This window comes from Lycium ferocissimum, chromosome 3 (assembly GCF_029784015.1).
Source record: "Lycium ferocissimum isolate CSIRO_LF1 chromosome 3, AGI_CSIRO_Lferr_CH_V1, whole genome shotgun sequence".
NCBI lineage: Eukaryota > Viridiplantae > Streptophyta > Magnoliopsida > Solanales > Solanaceae > Lycium > Lycium ferocissimum.
In genome coordinates this window covers 71,703,013-71,723,687 of record NC_081344.1, presented here as the reverse complement: position 1 = coordinate 71,723,687, position 20,675 = coordinate 71,703,013, and the positions used below count along the sequence as shown (strand labels likewise).

Genomic DNA, 20,675 nt, shown 5'->3' with positions numbered 1-20,675 from the left:
ACATATGGTATATTATATATCTACACATTGTAATTGACACCCCTTGGACAAAGAGTGGCTCCGCCACTGCACACAAAGACGGATGTAAACATCAAAAGTAGATACTGCTCGACTTAGACATGATGAACCTAAAAAATAACATTGTAGATTGACATTTTAAAAACACAAACTTCACCTGAATTACATGAATACTTAATGCAGCGATCAGCACCATCTTCCTTTTCATCTACATCCAACCAGTGCAAGCTATATCCATGAGACTTTACGCAAACATAACTGCACTCTCGGTCACTATGGCCCCGTTAAGTGAATGATACATACAGATCAAGCAATTGGAATTGTGAGGGTATATCCCAACTAGCACGAAACTTTACACTGACAATGCACAAAAAATATCTGACATATGAACCACGTATTAGAATGATGTGGTGTTGTCATCATCACAATCTTACAAAGGTGACTTGGCCTGCTTAATTGGCGTACCCTGTAGACACAACGAAACTCCTTGATTAGGAAAAGAACAATCTTCATTTATGTGTTACAGCACTGATATCTGAATTCTTAACATAACAACAACAGAGCCGATACTAAGTATTCTGCGAAATGAACAGAGTTTTTCATAGTTTTATTTCAGGGGTGCAATAAAATTAACATTTCTCACCAAAGAACATTTCTTGGAAGCTCGTTCGACTAAGTATGCACAAGGCTTGAAAAATTCTCCATACTCCTTCGACCAATCTTCCAGTTTCGAGCAAATATATTTGGAGCCAACTGAGTGAGACCAGAAAATTATGCCTCCCCTGATTTTCATCAACATTACAATTAGTGTATGAATCGTCACGATGGAAGAGATGAGTTCAAAGCAAGAATACCTGTATGTGGGGAACCCCATACCCATAACTGAAGCAACATCAAGATCAGAGGATTTCACTATAATTGCCTCTGATATCATCCGACATGCTTCATTCAGGACAGGGAAAAGAATCATCTCAACAATTTCTCCATCAGACAAAGTTGCCAACTGTTCCAAGATGATTGTTCAAACGTGCAGACAGTCATAAATTGATATATAGAAAGGAAGCATTCAAAGACCTTTTTAAAATTATATTTAGTTCATATGATATATGGAGAATGCATTCTATGCACTCTAACTACAATGTTGGCATTCAAACAATTTGGACCATTTATCAAATCTACAATCATGAAAGAACAAATAGACAACAGTCAACAAATAAACACAGGTTGAACTGCTCGCAAGATGCCAATGCAGGAAGAAAACTCTATAAGCATCTCCACCTACGGAAGAATATAAAAATGCAGCCAAGAATGATGCTCAAAAGGGAACAGAGAGAAACAAAGAGAAAGAAAATAACAAAGAAACAGGGGTAATAGGGAACAGTCCTCGACAATGACAAAACACACAAACTGGATTAAATTGCAGTAAACCAACAATAGTACACAGCAATAAGGTACCTGCTTTCTTCAAAATAAGTTCAGTAGGAAGGTAACTAGAGAACTCTCGATAGAAGGACCAAAAAGACATAGTTAAATGAGTAGCAGGGAGAGAGAGATGAAGACCTTTGATTTAATGGTGATACCAGACATACTTCTCGCCATTTCTATATATTTTGATATTTTGGGATCTGGGCTTGCCTCTCCCTTGTCATTGTATGTGTAGAAGCCTTGGCAATTGGATTCACCTGGTACAAATTCCATTGGTGAGAAATTCAAGAAAAGCTGATGACAAATGCAATCTAAGTCCTGATGACAAGAAGGAAGTGTACATTACTTTCACGGTTATTTTTCCTCATGATTGGAATCAAATTTGATTTGCAAGATCTATCTGGAAAAGTCTCAAGGAATTTCGCATCAGGCACAGTTGCAGACTGAAACCCATCTTGATCAACCATTCTGCAGTTGACATTTCCAACATCACCCAAGAGAAATGGAAGTAACAACAGAAGATGTCTTGCACTCCAAGTGGAACATTATAAGAGAAAATATGCTGAAGATCACATTCATCAACAGTGGATTATCCACATTAGAAATTTGTGTCATATGACCATTATTTAGGATTTAAAGAAATAAGCTTCTTCTTCTGTATGATCAGCTTTTGAATCTATACACCCTTTAATCCTGAAACATTTTGGTAGCTGTCTGCTAAACCCGTATGAACTCATATTTTCTTTCACTATAAGTTTAGCTGTACGGAGAAACTGAGGGTTCTACTGACAAGCACAGTTCGATCAAATCTTTTGACATTCATAGGATGTTGAGTGGAATATGCACCTAAATGGACCCAGTTTCATCCCAAAGCTAGCAAGAGCCTCATCAATCTGATACACATCAGCACCATGTTCAACGAGAAGCATCGCTGCCTGCAAGTAGGGGAAGCATATACGTCTGACTGCAAAACCTGTACAATTCCGAACTAGAATAGGAGTCCTTTGAATCCTCCTTCCAAAGTTTAACAGATCGACAATGACTTGAGGGGATGTCCTCTCTGTGCGGACAATTTCCAGGAGATCAGTGACAGAGGGTGGGCTGCAGTCAAGTTACAAAAAAGACTTAACTCATCTGTCACAGCAGATATACTAGGATTGATTGATTCACCTTTACCTAAAAACGTGGATCCCAACAATCTCCCTACATGATTTCATCCTTTCTCCAATCAAATCTAAGTTGACTGTACAAGTATTTGAAGCAAAAATGCAGTGAGAGGGGCAAAAATCATCCAGATCAGCAAAAGTTTGCTGCTTCAAGGAGACGACGTCAGGCACATCCTATTAATCAAGAAGAAGAACAAATATGAGAAGTCTGCATCTTAGTCGATCAGATGATTATCATTGTCGTTTTACAAGTAATCTGCAACAAACATGCATGGTTTCTTTTTCCGTTCAGTCCTATGTATCTAGACATCTCATTCATTTCAGCCTTTCGTGACTCATGAAGTACTTGGAAATCAGGCATATAGAACATTAACATGACTGCCAGACAAAGATTAAGCTCAAAGTTAACACCCGACAGACTGGAGAAAAGGCTGCTTCTCAATGCGACATCAGGGTGAACTAAGCACAACTTGCTAGCTGATTTTTACTTCCAAAGATAAGATGACACGATGAATTTTTGTCAAGTAGTTCCCTTTGCAATGAACTAAGATTTTCCACATCGCCAAGTCCTAGTGAAGATTTCACTAGGCCCGAATAGATTGGCCCAAATTTCCCAGCATCACTCCAATGCAATAGATCAAAGATTTCACTAGGGCCAAAATTTCGATAGATATGGATAATTTTTTTTGATTATTACTATCTCCAAAAACCCGAAATCTGGACAAAAATAATGTATTTGCTTGTTAAGCAGCAGCACACTAACAAAAAACTGTAGCTTCAACGTAGGAAGGAAAGGCTAGTGTAGAATTTATTTGAATTGACCAAGCGATTCAGTGTAATTCTTCTCAAAAATCCTACAACAGCCAACCTCTATGACTAGATCCACGTCTTTGAAGCTATCATAGCTCAAAACACCCTTTAAAAGAGTGCACGCTTTTCTATAATGCTCTTGAGTCATCCTTCCTTCCTTAAAATGCCCTTCCAAATTGGCTGGAAAGATAACAAACATTTTTCAAATGGTGAAACCCTCACTGAACTAATCTAAGAGTTATTAAGGGGACTTCTCAATTACTTCTCACCTTTAACTCTGTCAATGCCATTCTGCAGAGAATTCTGATCTATATATTTCATGATTACATAATGGTTTGCAAGTAACAGCACTATTGCTATTCCAGAACTCATCAAGCTCCCACCAAGTATGGCAACCTTGTTAATCTTCCTCGGTCGCAATCCCATATCAGTAATCCCAGGAATCTGAAACAGTATATATGTAGAACGATCAATAAAGAAAATATAGAATGAGAGAAGTGCAGCCACAGAAGCCATGTTAAATCATATGATACAAAGGTCAGGAATAGAATCACAAGAATAGAGAAGCATTAATTGCTATTGACCTCAAGAATCTCCAAAGCTTGAAAATTGAAAGAACACATAAATTCTGATTTAAAGGCGCTATAAGAATCTCAATGTTGTAAAATCCTCTACAACGACTTTTCTCTCTTTGCATGATGCAGACTATGTCCGGTTGAACCAAAAATAAGATTTCTGTTGAGATAGCAGTGTTCTCATAAGCAATTTTACTTAATCATCATGGCATCAATGTAAGGGAATTTAATTTTCTTTTTCGAAATAAGAGAGAAAAGAAGTTTCACTTTCCAATTTTAAATAATCCCAGATACATTTACTATACAAACAGTCAAGAACACATTAGATCTTTTTGAACATTTGAAGTGGTTAGAGAAGAAGTTTCACTTTCCAATTTTAAACAATCCCATATACTTTTACTAGATAAACACTCAAGAACATAATAGATCTTTTTGAACCTTTGAAGTGCTTTGTTTCGCAAAGAATACATGCACTAAGCTCCTGCAACTATCAGATTGTCGAAGTTCATGTAAAGCTTCTGCTTCCTGCCAAGATAAGACAAGTCATTGCTGATTCCATTTAGCCAGTCATTGCAAAGGAAGAACACGAAGAGCACGTCACCTTCCATAGTCCATTACGAGGACCACAAAGAATGCCATGTTCAATGACATCAATACAAACCAAGGGGTGGATAAGATTTGGATTTTGTTTCTGGATCTGAGCTCTGGCAGAATTTAGCAATGTCCTAGCTTCTGCCAGAGGTGCTAATCTGTCAGTTCTGAAAAGACTGATAGACCATGGTCTTCTACATTCTAATATATCCAAAGCCCATTGACAAGATGATCCAAGCAACTGATCTGGTGGAGATATGGCATCCACAAGGCGCATATTGCAAGCTTCTTCTCCACTTACTCGCTTTGACATCTGGCAACCATTTATAAAGGGAACCTACTTAGAACATCAGGAGACAAAAGCTCCAAAGAGATAAATAATAGCATTCATCTGAGGAAGTGATGGCTAATGTTGGTTAGACGAGATCTGCTTGCTTATGAAAAGTGTCGATTGTCTGGTACCTCACTTTGCTATAGTCACGCTGCTATTTTAAGAATGGACATGTTAAAGCCTATCTATCCTCTGGCTTTTCTTGGCCACTTTCCAAATTGACAAGGAAATGATAGGAATGAAAGAAGTCAAGAAAACTTGTTATTCTGCAATTTACCCCAATTTCGGGCAATATGTCAGCCCTTGACAGAGACTCTGTAACAAGGAAAGGAATGTGAAGATGCCAAGGCAAGTCAACCATATGTTGTGTTACTAGATATGTTAAGCGTGAGTAAGTCGCCCCTAAGACCAAACATAAAGAGGAATCAAAATAAGGTGATCAAAACAGAAAAATTGGTATTGTACCAGAATCATTTCAAGAGCCTTTGGAAGGCCAACCAGCCGAGGAAGTCGTTGTGTTCCTGAGAAAAAAATCAAAACTTTAGAGAATAGTCATCAACTATGTTGCTCGGACCCTTCACTTTTGCTGCCGCACCCGTGTCCGACACGACACGACACCAACACCGACACCGGATTCGTGTCGGATCTGGTCAAACGACATTGGATACTTTGACCAAATCCATGGACCAATTTGAGAAAAATTTGAGGCCAAATTGGAAGAAACGGAGAGCTCACTTATTGTATCTAAAAGAGTTTCAAGTTAATTATAAATGAAACATAACTATAAAAATTATTTTTGTTTTTTATTTCTAGGCAAGATTTAGTTATTTTTCTTATAATTTTGAATTATTTTAGTCCCCGCACCCGTATCCTGTACCCCCGAATCTTAAAATTTAGATTATGCCGAATCCGACCTCTAGATCCGTACCCGAGAATAGTCATCAAATATAACTGTCAACAAAAGTATCACCATTCTACCTTAGCAGCACAAGTTCCAATGTAATCTATACTCTACACAGCATATTTCACGTGAAGGATTCTTTTTTTAGAAAATAACAGGAAAAACAGTTGTATTCACATAAAAATTTTCTGTGACAGAGGAGAACGCAAAATAAGGCAGTGTCCAGAAAATAAAGCGCACAATTTGTTTCACATGATTAGAGCATACCAATATTTTAACCTGGTCCATGATGTCTCTAAGCAACTAGACATTGTTTAAGGGTGCCCAATTATCTTTTGTTGGTGACCAAAAAAGCTGAGGTTTAAGCTAACTTTTTAAGGATTATGCAGCTTACGTCATGCTTACTGTTTAAATTCCAAGTGTATTAGATAACATATTGACATCTTACATCTTTTTTGCAGTAAAATGTACAAAAATTTTGTGAAATTTGCGAAAAATGTAGAGCAACAATCATTATTTTGATAAGGATATGATCTCTCATACAGGCAGCATCATGTGTAGCCAACAAATACCCGGGTATCTCCACTCAGAGAAGTCTCATCCTTCTCAGCTTCATTCGACATGAGAAGACTTTAAACATTAATGACTGTCATATACATGTCAAACCAAAAGTTTTACAGTTGCTTATTCATCTTAAGTTATGAAATTAACATTTTGTAACTAAATGCTCAAAAAGATGACATAACCTAAATAATGTAAACTAATTTCCAAATTATGGGGTATGACATCACAGTAATATGCAATCTCAAACAGCAGAACAACTGAACAGGATATCTCAATTATAATAAGATACAAAATTGGAGATTTTGGTGGCATCTTAATGGCTCTCATTCTCATCCATAAGATTTGCACAATAACTTTGAATGACACCTAGTCATAATCGAAAAAGTAAATAATACAAAATAGAATCAAGAAATCCAGAAATTTTCTCCTTATGGTACCTCCAAACCCAGGAAGAATCCCATACTGAAGTTCGGGAAGACCCAATTTTGAGTTAGAGGTTGATATGCGAGCATGACAGGCCTAGCAAATGCATTAAAACATTTAATCAAGATTTAATCGTCGTTAGAAGAATTGGAAAGAATTCCTTACACATCAAATGTTGTTTTTACTTCTATCAATATTTCTTCATCTTGTTCCCACTAAATAAGCCGTTTAGTCAGTCACATGCTCATTTTTAACAAAATTAAAAGTCTAAAATATTTAGAATTACCTCAATTCTAAACTATTTGTATTCCTTTAAATAGAAAAATGACAACTGCATGCTCTCCCAACTTTAAGGCAAAACTATCTGAGCCCTTCTAGATACATCAGTGACAAACAAATTATGTTGTTTCTGCAGAAAAACCAGCGCAGCACAGAACAGACTACAAGAACACCAATGGAAGCATATATTAGCCTAAAATAAACTGTTACACACTCACTAGTGCAATTTCGAATCCGCCTCCCAAAGCAAGACCTTCAACAGCAGCAACAATGGGCTTCCTTGCAGCTGAGATGCAAAAGAAATAAGATTACTATGGTTACCATAAGTCCACGGATTAAATAGAATAAAGCTTATCATAAGACATTATACTCCAGGGAATACCTTCCAATGTGTCGGTGATAAATTCGATTGACATAAACCCCAGTTCTCTCTGTGCTGCAGAAAAATAGGGCTTTAAATCACACAGAACTCATAACCGATCAATCTGGAGAGAAACAACTGATCAGATGATGATTTTTCTTACTCCTTTTTGGTTGACTTCCACCAAAAGCTGTTACATCAAATCCTGCTGAGAAGTTTCCTCTTGAACCTGATACATCACAAGTATGTTACTTTCAACCAATTAGAACAAGTTCGTCTCAGAAAAATGAGAAAAGACTTAAACATACCGGAAACATACCAGTTATGACAATTGCTTTCACATTGTCTTTACGCATAACTTCCTCAATATTCTCTTTCAAGCTCAATAGCACTAAGAATAACAAAATACAGCAAATGAATAATCTTGGAAAGGAAACATCACTTGTCACAAGTAAATCTGTTGATGCTAAAGAAAGGAGCAGCACTTGATCTCTAACTATTTGGACAATTGTTTCCATAAAAAGCTTGGGTGATAACAATTTGAACAACTTGATATAAAAGGGACAATCAACTAAATAAACCATCCCCATTCATGATGCTCTAATAATGATTGATACAAACACAAACAAGTTGGACTTATTTTATTAGTATGACAATTCAATGAATGAATAACATTTTATTTTTTTTCGATAATGGTGGTGTCCGGACTAGCTTGCACACGCCTTCGACTATTCAATTGTGTACATGCTACCTCAGCAAACACAACTAATGAATAATCGGAAGGTAAGCAGAGAAAAATAAACAGTTCAGGGTCAAAAACACACCTGAACTATCACTTTTCCGCAAGTTTTACACCTCAACCAGGGGTGGCTAGGGGGTTCACCCGAACCTCCTTCGGAGAAAAATTAGCCTGTATATATCAGGTTAAAATTATTTTTTACATATATATAGTAGATGTTGAACGCCTTGGCTATTTCGTTTGTTTACTCTTTATATTTTTGAACTATTTTAGTGCAAATTTTGGCTCCGTCACTGACCTCAATATCAGTTATTCCCTAATTATTCCCTTTTTCTACCTGAACCATCACCATTTATGTATTAAAATACACCTCAAAGCTGACTGGCTCACCCTTTTTCTACCTGACTTTCAATTAGGTGTGTTTTAATACATACTTCCTCTGTCCCATTTTATATGAAAGCGTTTGATTAACAAATAAAGAAAGTTCACTTGTGGCCTAAAACAATCCAGCTAAAAACTATTTCATTAAGGGTGAAAAGGTAAATTTAAAGTTAAATCATAACTAAATATAAAAAGAAGTAAAGGGTATCGTATGAATTGGAGGGGAGGGAGTAAAGTGATAGTTCAGGTGAAAAAAAAAGAACAGTTAATAGTTGAGGTGTGAAACTTGCGAAAAAGTTATAATTCATGTATGTTTTCAACCATTATTATAAGACAAAAAAAAAAAAAAGTACCATCAACGGAAAGAAGATTGAGAGGTGGACGATTGATAGTAATAACCGCTACGCCATTTTCTCGGACATCCAACTCAATTTTCTGATCCGTTTGCTTCTCCATGGAATGTGACATTTGGGTTGCTGTAGTTGTAGTGACAGTCTTACATTTTTTTTTCTTTCTGGTTGTTGTTTAGTTATACTATAAGGTGTCGTTCGGTTGGAAACAAGTTATCTTGGATAACTTATGATATGACAAATTATCTCGGATTAGTTATTCTACTTTTTTTATAAAGATAAAATAACATTATAATCTTTGAGATAATTAATTTTGAAATTAGTATCTCGAGATAATTAATTTCGGAATTAGTTATACTATTATTTTGTCTCAATCAATTATGGTATAAGCTTATCTCAAATATAATTTCGGGATTATTTATTCTTATCCCTCGTACCAAACATGCCTTAAGCTTTTTCGCATTTTGGTTATTTTAACCGCTTCGTTTTTTAGTGGCCGGCAAATATAGAGAAAATGAAAAAAAAAAATGATTCCTTATTTTAGGTAGTAATTTCAAAATAGTACCTTAAGTATCAATTGAGCAATTTTAGTCCTTTAAGTTTTGGCAAAAGTGAACACTTTTTGTTTCCATCAAATATTTATTAAATTTTTATTGTTAAATTTAACAATATTTTTTAACCAAAAGCACGAGAGATTTCCTTCAAAATTCCAGAAACCACAACATAAAAAACTAGAATAGACAAAAACAATAACAGAAATCGCACCTCAAAAAGTTACAACAAACTCTTGAAATAAACTAAAAATACATAAACTACAAAATATGTACTTTCATTTGTGAATTCCCATTAAATATTTTTTATTTTCATAATTCCTATTAAATATTTTTTATTTTTATAATTCCGATTAAATAATTTTTTAAATATAATATAAATTTAATTAACGATTATAATTAGTTTGGACGAGCCGCTAAATAGTAGTATCTTAAAACCTCTTTTTTAACCCCTCAATCGATGGGTCGTTTGGTTCGTGAATTAAGTTAGTCTGGAATTATAGTTTTAGAATTATAATTCCGTGACTAATTTATTTTCATGTGGGATATTCAAAATTAAGTTGGAGATCAAATTTATACTTTATTTGATTAGATATATAAATTTTATCATGAAATTAGTTATACCTTTAATCAAATAAAGTATAAATTTAATTTAGAAAATATAACTGATGTTTCACTATTATCTACCGTAATGAATGTCATAGAGCAGCAGTAGCTCAGATGGACCCTTCAAATGCTGTTGTCACCAAGAATAGATAATATTGTAAAGAAAAAAAAAAAAATCAAGTTGGGTATCTCGAGGGAGTACTTGGCACTTTGCACCCCTAATGTATATATTTTTTTTGATATGCACCCTATCCTCTTATTCTTTACAACATGCTCCCTAATGTATTCATCCTTCTGCAAAATCATAAAACAACTTAATCTTATAGGGGTAAAACAGGAATAGTATATTTTTAGTTATATCAATGTATCAAAATTATTCAGTAGTTATGAGTGTTTTGAATGTCGGTATACTTTTCCTCAACAGCGTAGATGTAGGTGTCTTATTATAAATTTGATATATTCTTGAATGGTTCTATGCTTTAATCTTGTTCAAATAGAGTAATCTATTCATCTATGCGTTTCTATTCTTGGCGTCTGGTGAGTTTTCATATACCTTTTTGTGAAAAGTAGAGTTACATCGGCACCATTTGACTTGGCACGGAGTTTAAAAAAGTGAAATGTGTGGTCCAAAATAAGCCTTATATAAATTTGTGGCTGTAAATCATCTCATAAAGTTAAATTGTTTCTAAATAAAAAAAGGTGACATTCTTTTTGGGACAGACTAACAAGGAAATGATACCACATAAATTGGGACAGACGGAGTAATTTGCAATGGTAAATAATACGGTAGATTATGGTCACTGTAGTTGTAGTGTTGAGCACTACATATCTTTTTTCCTAATCAAAATAAATTTCTCATCAACTACTTTTCTATTCTTGTTTTTCTGTTTTGATCTCGTTTTCCTTTAAAAACAGTGAACTAACAGTGCTTAAGAAGACAACAACATGTTTTGTCTAGAAAATCTGAATAGTGTAACTAATCTACCTGTACATATGCAAATCGTTTAGTCTTGAAATTCTATTTTCAAGATCCGAGTTCAAATTTAAAGTATACGTGTTGCTGATATAACAAAAATTAAGTTGATGTCGTCAACAATGAGGGCAGCTTAGTGTAATTAGCCTTCCAAACATAAATTTTTCCCTTTTATATTTCAAGACTTTGAGTTTGTTGTTTCAAAGGATAGCTCTTCCTGAAGCTTATGGTATTAAAACACAGTATCAAAGTTCTTATTATAGTCGTTCTGGTTGCACATTCCAAATTGAATTTCTGATTCATTTAGTTTACCAAAATAACATCTTAATCTATCCATAGAAGCTTTGGAATCAAGCTTATCACATCGATGTCACTAAAAATATATTATTCCTGTTTTAGCCCTTTAGTAATGAGTTGTTCTATGATTTTGCAGTGAATACATTAGGGAGCAAATTGTAAAAAATAAAAGGATAGAGTGTAAATAAAAGAAAATGTATATAGGGGTGCAAATTGCCAATAACTCATCTCGAGGCAAATGATAATGTTTTCTTGTTTTTATGAATATTATATATTATGGGCAACCCCAACAACTTTTATTTCCATGGATAATATGAGATAATTGTCAGTATAATCTAAATTTTTTTAAGAAAATATTATATTTAATTTAAATTATTAATTTCCTTAGTGTGATTGACCTGATAATGAATAAGATTTACACAATCAAAGTCTTTCTATCTGAATTTAAAGTCTATGCACGAAATTCGTAAAGGGTATTCTTTCATGTCCTTTTTATCAGTTATTTAGGATCATGACACACTTAATTAAAAAATTATTTAGTAATCATTAGTTGTAAGGGAATGTTTGACTAGAATACTTGATTTCTTTTTTAAATAAGCTTAGAGTTGAAAAAAAGAGTTAGGATATTGTTGAAAAGCAACTATATGCTGACGATATTGCTCATACAATCTCCAGCCAACAAGCAATTAGTCTTCCTCTATTTAACGAAAAAAAAAAAAAAAAATCATCTCCATTTTAATAGTCCTATTTATCAACTTCAATAAAAATAAAGTGTTTCGTTATATCCCTTTTAATTAAATGGACTCAGAATTTTATTTTCCCCGATCGAAATCTGAAATAAAAGCATGTAGTTTCACTTTTTTTTGGCAGTAAATATTTTGGACTAACTTTTTATTATTAAACTGATAAATAAAAGAATATGAAGGAATATGTCGTTATAGTCTATTTGTTAAAAATTTTGGGATGACAAAAGTGTTTTTTATAAAACGGGGAATGAAGTATTTGATTAAGCCTTTAGGAAAAAATGCGTATTTTGGCTAGTAGCAAAACTGTATTTCAAAAGCTAAAAAAAAATCCTTCTTCATCTCAATTTATGCTATACTTTTTGTCTAGACACAAAATTAACAAAGAAATAATTTTTTTTGAAATTTGTAGTCCAAAACAAACAAACCTTATGCTCCCTCTGTCTCAGTTATCTATCGCTTTTTTGTTTTACAAGTTCTTTGAGAAATATTAATTGGGAGGATATTTGAATACTTTATTCTTATTTATGTCTAAATTATAATCTCTCTCCATTAAATATTTACTCTTTTTTTTTCCACCCGGAATCTGGTACCCGCATCTCCCTACCAAGGATTTTTTTCATATCTACGGCTCAAACCCGAGACCTCTGATTAAGGGAGGAGCAACCCCATTCACTGCATCACATCCTTTGGTGGTCCATTAAATGTTTACTCTATTAAGGATAACACATAAAAAATAAGTTTGGATATAAATCATTTCATTAAAAGTAATAAGAAACTTTTAAAGTTATTCTAATTATAAAAATGTCACATTATTTTTTGGAACAGACTAAAATGTCAAAATGCGCTAGAGAGGAAGTAATAAATATTGATTTAGGATATAACTTAATTGTTAGTTTAAATAACTTTCCATATCCCCTTTCCTTTTCGTATGTGCATCCAATAATAATTATCGATTTAGGAACTAGGATATAGCTTAATTGTTATTCTCTCCGTTCACTTTTACTTGTACATTATTTTAAAAATATATTTTTACTTTTATTTTATCATTTGCAGCATATCAAGAGAAAATAATTTTCTTTTTCATGTTTTAACCATAGTATTAATACTCATTTCAAATCCTGTTAAAATTGAGACATGGACGAGAATTTATAGAGACAAGAAAATTGAGAGAATTCTTTCTGCTTTGTACTTATCACAATGACCTCCTTATATAGAAGTAAGGACTTCATTCTCCTAATATAATAAGGTAACCCTATTCTAATAGAACTATAATGAGCAAAGGGTCAAATTTACCCTCCAATTATGATTTATAGTTTAAATTTGCCCTTTACCAAAGTTTGAGATCAAATTTGCCCTCACCGTTCGGATACTTGATAAGTTTGCCCTTATATGAATGGAAGTGTGACTTGAACTCCACAACACAAAAAAATTGGCCACGTAGGCTCCCAACCCCAATTATTTTAACTCGTAACCTGTTTGCCTCGTCGCATAAAATAATACAACTCTAGCTTATTTTTGTTACCATTTTGTTAAGGATCGCAAGTGTAAAAGATTTAAAAATTATTTGATCATTTGAAAGATGGGCTACAAAAAAAGTTTCATCTTTTATAAATAGTAAAAACATATCTAGGCATATTAAATCCTTTTATATAAAATGAAAAAACATCTACACAAAGCTTGAATAGTAAAATTACATCAGACATCCGGTCCCTTGATCAAATTAGCAAATTCAATAAACAGCAAGAAAAGAACCCAATTGAGTGAGCCTAGCACAAATTACTAATAACATCCCATGTCAAATGTTGACCATGCAGTGCTAATTACTATAACTTTTTTATGACCAAGAAATCCAGAGGGCCATATAATTAGCTCACCTCTCTACCTATTTCGACTTAAAAGCTATAAGTATAAACTGCACTTACTAACATTTATTTAAAAGTAAATATGGAAACAACTGAATTGCATTCAACAATATTAGGAAGCAGAAAGGACCTAAACCATAACTACTTCAAAAGATATACTAATAGAGCATCCTAAAACTTGGGATTGACAATAAAGAATGTAGCAGGAGACAGGTAGCAAGATGTAATTGAAATACACCATGCTGTTTAATACTGACTATTAATTTATGCTTCGGAAACTTGAACATCCCTCACTTCATGTTTAAGAGAGAGTTCACCATATGAAGCAAGCACATATTCATAAACCAAAAAAAGAACAAAAGAATGAGATCACATCTTGGCAGGAAGTTCAAAATTGATTTCTTTCTAAAATAAAATGAACTAGGGTTGTATTATTTTATGCGATGGGGAAATGGGTTACGGGTTAAAATAATTGGTGTTGAAAGCCTACGTGGATCTGACGTGACTAATTTTTTTGTGTTGTGGAGTCCAAGTCACACTTCCATCCATATAAAGGCAAATTTATCAATTATCCCAACGGGGAGGGCAAATTTGATCCCAAACTTTGACGGAGGGCAAATTTAAAGTATAAACCATATTTGGAGGGTAAATTTGACCCTTTGCCCGAACTATAATTCCTATATTACCATAATTACAATTGTACCATAAATAAACTATTACTATATACTCTCAATACCCCACCCCCTACCCCCCTCAAGTTGGAGCATGATAGTCTCAAATGCCCAATTTGCCAAGAAAATATTGATGTTGCGATTTGCCCAAGGCCAATTGCTCGCTGGTGGACACGTGACTGAGAAGTATTAGACTGGATTGGAGTGCATCTCGGAAATAGTGACAGTCAACTTCAATGTGCTTAGTCCGTTCATGAAACACCGGATTGCATGCAATATATAATGTCGCTTGACTATCACAAAACATTTTCATCGGAGATTTATGGTCAACGCCCAAACTATGCAAGATTCCCTTTAGCCATTTCAATTCAGATACTGCCATTGACCTCTATTCCACCTCCGCTAACGAACGAGAGACAATGTGTTGCTTTTTGGTTTTACGTGATATGGCTGAATTCCTAAGGGAGACAAACCAACCGATAAGTGATTCTTGAGTCAATGGACATCCGGCCCAGTCCAAATGACACAATCCGTACAACTGGAGATCACAATCTTTTCTCATCACAACACCTTGTCCTGGGTTCTTCTTCAAGTAATGCACCACACGGAGAGCCGCGTTCCAGTGTGCTTCCTTTAGTTGCTGCATGAATTGGACATAACATGCACACAGTACGACAACTCAGGTCTCGTAAAACTGAGGTATATGAGTTCCAGACATCGGTATGGCTCTGGATCTCCCAAAGGGGCTCATTTGGCCAACGCCAAACCGTGTTTCGGCTTCATAGAAATATTGATTAGCTTAGCTCCCAGTAAACTGGACTCATAGATTATATCCAAGGCATATTTTTGTTAATAGAGAAATAACCCAATTGGTCCGCACGCAACTTCAACTCCCAGAAAATACTTTAGAGGGCCCAAATCCTTCATATGAAAACATGTGCGAAGATAGTCTTTGAATCGTTCAATGGAACTATGGTCGTTTCCGGAGATAATTACGTCATCCACATACACTTAGACGTTAAGCTGCATACCTCCCCGGTGCATAGTGAATAAAGAATAATCTGAGTACGACTGTTTGAACCCATATTTCATCAAACCACTTGACAATTTCGCAAACCAACACCTTGGAGCTTGCTTCAAACCATACAAAGATTTTGGGAGTCGACATATTTGCCTCGGATTAGGAACGCAGAATCCTGGTGGAAATTTCATATAAACCTCCTCCGTAAGGTCACCATGCAAGAAGGCATTATGCATATCCATTTGATGCAACTCCCAATTTCGCGCAGCCACGACTGTCAGGAAGATCCGAATAGTTACTACCCTAGCAGCCGGAGCAAAAATTTCGTTGTAATCAATTCCTTCCTCCTGTTTATTTTTGAAGATGACCAAACGAGCTTTATATCATTCGATTGTACCGTCATAATTGTACTTAATTTTGTACACCCATCTACATCCGAGTACTATCATCCTCCAACACTTGGATCTCTTGCTGCATGGCTATTTTCCAATATTCCTTTTCCATTGCCTCTGAAAAGGTTTTTGGTTCGGTTCCTGTGGTAATTGCTGCAAGGAACCGTTGGTGTTGCGAGCAAAAATTATCACAGGATATGTAGTTAGCTAAAGGATAAGATGCACCTGAGGGTTGCTATGGATCGAGCGGACGCATTGATAGTCTTTCTTTCCGGAATATTTCAGTGACGTAGTCGCGCAACCGAATCGATTCATGCTTCTGACGTTTACCCCGACCCAACTATTCATGTGGCATTTTGCTGGCTCGGTTACCTTTCGTCTGTACTTTCTCCACGCTTTCACTATTTGGACTGACATCTGTCATGTCTAATTCTGGCTGATCCGTAGGTTCGATATCAGATGTCCGTACTTCTTCCATTCAAGTTTCATTCGTACCTACATTATCAGTCTGGTCTTCTTTGAAATCATGTTGGTTTCTTTCTTCCTCAGTTTCATTTGGGATCACTTCTATGTTGTCGATTAAGTTACCCAATCCTTCGGCAAAAGGGAACTTAGTCTCATAGAAGTCCATGTTACACCTTGGAAATTTCCCGTTAGCGTACAGTGAGTAGACCAACGAAGGATGCGACGTATACGGTGTTTTGATAAGTAATAAATAGTCTTTAATGGTCCTAATTAAGATTTCCAAAGACATTGGAAGTAGGAGTCGAAAGTTGTTAAGGAAAGCAACTTATAAGTTGTGTGTCGGGCAAGAATTTCGGGTATTGAAATAATGAGAGTTTAGAGACATCTTGGAGAAGAGTTATAACGACCCTTAGATTGTTAATAAAGTGCTAAACAAGTGTTAAGAAGGTTCCATAAGGATCGGAGATCAAACGAAGTGATGAAAATAAGATTCAATGAACTGATGGGTTATACGGTTGATTATACGGTCCGTATAATGTTATACAGTAATAGACCGCAGAACCATCACAGTGAAGGTCCCTCACTGGTGGGATTTTACGGTCAGTTATACGGACCGTATAAATTTATACGGCCCGTATAATGGACCGTATAATGGTCACAGAGAAGAGAAACTGAAGGGTCCATTTCACGGTCACTTATACGGACTTATACGGACCGTATAAGTGTCCGTATAATTGCCCGACGGGATCAGATTTTAAGTTATTAAAAGGAGACTTAAGTTCATTTCATTTTCATTCCACACAAGTCAAGAACTCTCTAGAATATTCTCCACATTTCATCCACAAGAATCCAAAAGAAATTGATGATCAACTTCATCAAACCAACATAAATCAAGAGTGTGGAACACATTAAAGTCATCCAAGTCAAGAAATCCCAAGAGAAGTGAACTAGGGTTTTGGAGCAAGAAGAGTATTGCCACTCAAGGCTTGTTTCTACATTATCTAAGGTGAGTTTCATGATCTTTTCATATTATTTGAAGTATTGAAAGGTTGAAACACTTAGGTTGTACTAGAACATAGAAAATGGGTCATAAATGTGGGAATAGTGTCATTGTTGAGTAGTAGTTGGAATGAATCATGAAAATGGATATGTTGTGATTGTGAATACGTTATAAATGACATTTAGAACATGGAATAAGTATTGTAAGAGAAAGAACGCGATAGTGAACTTTGGTCATGATTATGGAGAATTTGAAGTGAAATTGTGAAATGAGGATAATGCAATTGAATGATGATTGTTGTTTATGATATTGTGATGGTTGTTATAAATGTTTGGGAGTTGATATGGAATATGGAGGAAGTCGTATAAACAAAGGAAATGCTGCCTAATTTTCTCTAGCTTTAGTAAGCACATTCTTGTAATTGTGTAGCTAATGTCGATACAAATTCTCTTGAAGGTAAAACGTGTGCATTAAAGGAGAACGAGCAAGCGATAGAATAGTTAAACGACAAAGGTATGTGACGCTAGTCCTTTCTTTCTAAGGCATGAATCTTATGGCATGATTTTCCTCCTCAATGAATTCCTTATCTTCAAGAAAACTAAGAGTTCTTGTTCATGAATAGCTATATGAGATAAGAGATACGTTATGAGTACGATAATGATGATGATAAGCTTAAGTCTAAAGATTCTAGAATCCCTGATGTGATGTTTTCATAAAGCTGATGATGTTGATTATTAAATACACTCACCTTATGCTAGTTCCTTCAAGGTGAGGCAGAATGTTTATGAATGCTCCATAATGTAATCGGGGGATCACGACCTTATGTCACCCCGATAAAGTATAATCGTCCTTGAGTTTCCATGCATGTATTATGATGAGTACATAATAATGATATTACACCGCGCCTATATGGCCGGGCAGTCACCGCCAAGGCGGGCAGCTATACACCATGGCCAGATGGCATGGGCAGACACCACTAGTGGGTGGCATGAGACGGTACCCCGGACGCGGGAGGCCTGGACGCAGGCTAATGCTATTGATTATCACACCGTACTTATATGGTTAGGCAGTTTATACATATATGCATACATGATATGATGATGATTATGAAGTAAGCCAGCATGCATTATTTCTTTTATGATTCACAATCAGTTACAGATTGCTCCTCATTTGATGCCTCCCTTATTTCATTGATGTCTTATTATTGTTTATGCCTTACATACTCAGTACAATGTTCGTACTGACGTCCTTTTCCTTGGACGCTGTGTTCATGCCCACAGGTAGACAGGGAGACGGTGCAGATCCATAGGAGCTATCAGCAGATTTACAGGAGCCCTCCTTTATTCCGGAGGTGCTATTTTGAAATAGTATTTTTGTGTACATATATTTTGGGTACGACGGGGTCCTGTTCCGTCCATATGTCTAGTACTCTAGTAGAGGCTCGTAGATGCGCAGTGTGGGTAGTATGGTCTCACAGTTTCTCATTGTATATGTATATATATATTATTTTGATAGCCGAAGGGCCTATGTATATCAAGTAAAAATGTTTCAAATGTTAATAGTTTTCTATGATTATGAGCATAAGAATTATGAAAGAGAGCAGATGAGTAACAGAATGAGCGGTGTTCGGTGGTGAGCCCCGAATACTCGTCATGGCCCGTAGCCGGGTCGTGACAGTCCATATCTTTTGAGACTAAATATCATTGTTTTCTAAGTCATACAATCTCCAACCCTTCTGTCCGTAGGGGTATCCTAAGAAGACACATCTACGACTCTGACTCTCAAACTTGTCCATCGTTCTTCCTTTTGTGTGGGCATAGCAGAGTGACCCTATCACCCTTAAGTAATCATACTGGGTGCATTCCCGTACAAAATTTCATAGGGGGTTTTTCCGTTTAAAATCGAAGACGGCGTTCTATTAATCAAATACCCCGCAGTCAAAATGCATTCTCTTCAGAATTTGATCGGAAGATGACTCAATGATCACACCACATTAAGAATGTGACGGTGTTTTCTTTCGACTCTGCCATTCCGCTGAGGTGTCCCTGTGCAATATGTTTGAAACACAATTCCATGTTCGAAGAAGTAAGTCTTCATACACGTGAACTTAGTTTCGTTATCACTTCTAACTATCTTCACCCTTTTTCCGAACTGACTTTCCACAAAAGCGAAGAAATTCTTCAAGTTTTGAAACACTTCTTTCTTATCAACTAAGAGAAAGATCCACACGGCTCGTGAAGGATCATCCGCAATAGTAAAAAAAAATATGAAGCCCCACAAGGAATGGGTCCTGTATGGTCCCCATAAATCGCAATGGATTATCTCAAAAGTATCCGAAGCAATATTTTTACTTAAAGGAAAAACACTTCTTGTTTGCTTTGCTCGATGGCATACATCACATTCTATATCCAATCTATCATCACTCTCCTTTAAGCCTAATGATGTAATAGACCTCGTTACTTGTGCTGACGGATGACCCAATTGTTTGGGCCAAAGAACGAACCAATCAATTGCCTCTGCCTTCGTAGCACGTATCAGTGGCACGTTCTAAAAATAGTAAAGTCCACCTTGACGCTCACCCTTTCCAATCAGCTTTCTCGTGGTAGAGTCTAGTATAGAACACACAATTCTATTAAATGTCTCATCACAATCTAAATAATCAACTAGTTGTGACACAGAAATTAAATTGCATGTCAAATCCGAAACATAAAGGACATTCTTCAACCATATCATGTCATTCAACCTCGATGTTCCTTCTTTTGTAGCCACCGAGCCACTTCAGTGCGGAAGACCAACCGGACACTTAGGAATGTCTCGCTTATTGCTCAGTTCCTCCAGAATACCTGTCACATGGTTGGTAGCTCCAGAGTCTATGATCCAGGATGAGTTTTTGGTCTTACTATCCATCTTTCGATTCGGGATTATTCTCTGGGAATTCAACATGTGAATCACAATCTTCCATATCTCATCGCTCAAATTGTGAAGTCATGTGCCGCCCGTATTCACCGTTTCTGTCTCCGCCTTAGTTCCTTCTTTGACAACCATGATTATAGTCCGATAATTTCCTCTTCCACGATCGGATCCCGGTCCACCCCTCAGTTGTTATTGTTTTCCTCATCTTCTTCCTCCGATTTTCTCATCTACTAATTCGTATGATGACTAGTAATTTACGTGGGG

At 35.8% G+C, this 20,675-nt stretch overlaps 1 protein-coding gene and 1 non-coding gene across 2 annotated transcripts; both read right to left on the bottom strand.

The window, feature by feature from the left end:
• Window positions 1-28: 28 nt before the first annotated feature.
• LOC132049074 (glyoxysomal fatty acid beta-oxidation multifunctional protein MFP-a-like) lies at window positions 29-9,020 on the bottom strand. The gene is made up of 18 exons (XM_059439732.1): window positions 8,918-9,020; window positions 7,764-7,835; window positions 7,608-7,673; window positions 7,466-7,519; window positions 7,302-7,369; window positions 6,819-6,900; window positions 5,382-5,437; window positions 4,596-4,898; window positions 4,433-4,519; window positions 3,689-3,863; window positions 3,478-3,599; window positions 2,620-2,783; window positions 2,290-2,544; window positions 1,790-1,911; window positions 1,579-1,700; window positions 873-1,021; window positions 662-800; window positions 29-484 (listed from the first exon to the last, which is right to left on the bottom strand). Exons 1-18 carry the CDS (start codon window positions 9,018-9,020, stop codon window positions 449-451), a joined length of 2,175 nt encoding a protein of 724 aa, XP_059295715.1. The 3' UTR covers window positions 29-448.
• Window positions 9,021-14,144: 5,124 nt separating this feature from the next.
• LOC132051335 (small nucleolar RNA snoR137) lies at window positions 14,145-14,279 on the bottom strand. The gene has a single exon (XR_009413702.1). It is a non-coding gene; the product is annotated as a small nucleolar RNA snoR137 (small nucleolar RNA).
• Window positions 14,280-20,675: the final 6,396 nt, after the last annotated feature.

Bases quoted from the DNA above. Each gene is read 5' to 3' on its own strand.
- LOC132049074 (XM_059439732.1), bottom strand. From the start codon at position 9,020: ATGGAGAAGCAAACGGATCAGAAAATTGAGTTGGATGTCCGAGAAAAT. The intron at 6,901-7,301 runs GTGAGTGTGTAA...TGCATTTGCTAG, and splicing joins GCGGATTCGAAATTGCACTA to GCCTGTCATGCTCGCATATC. The intron at 2,545-2,619 runs GTAAAGGTGAAT...ACTTGACTGCAG, and splicing joins GTTGGGATCCACGTTTTTAG to CCCACCCTCTGTCACTGATC.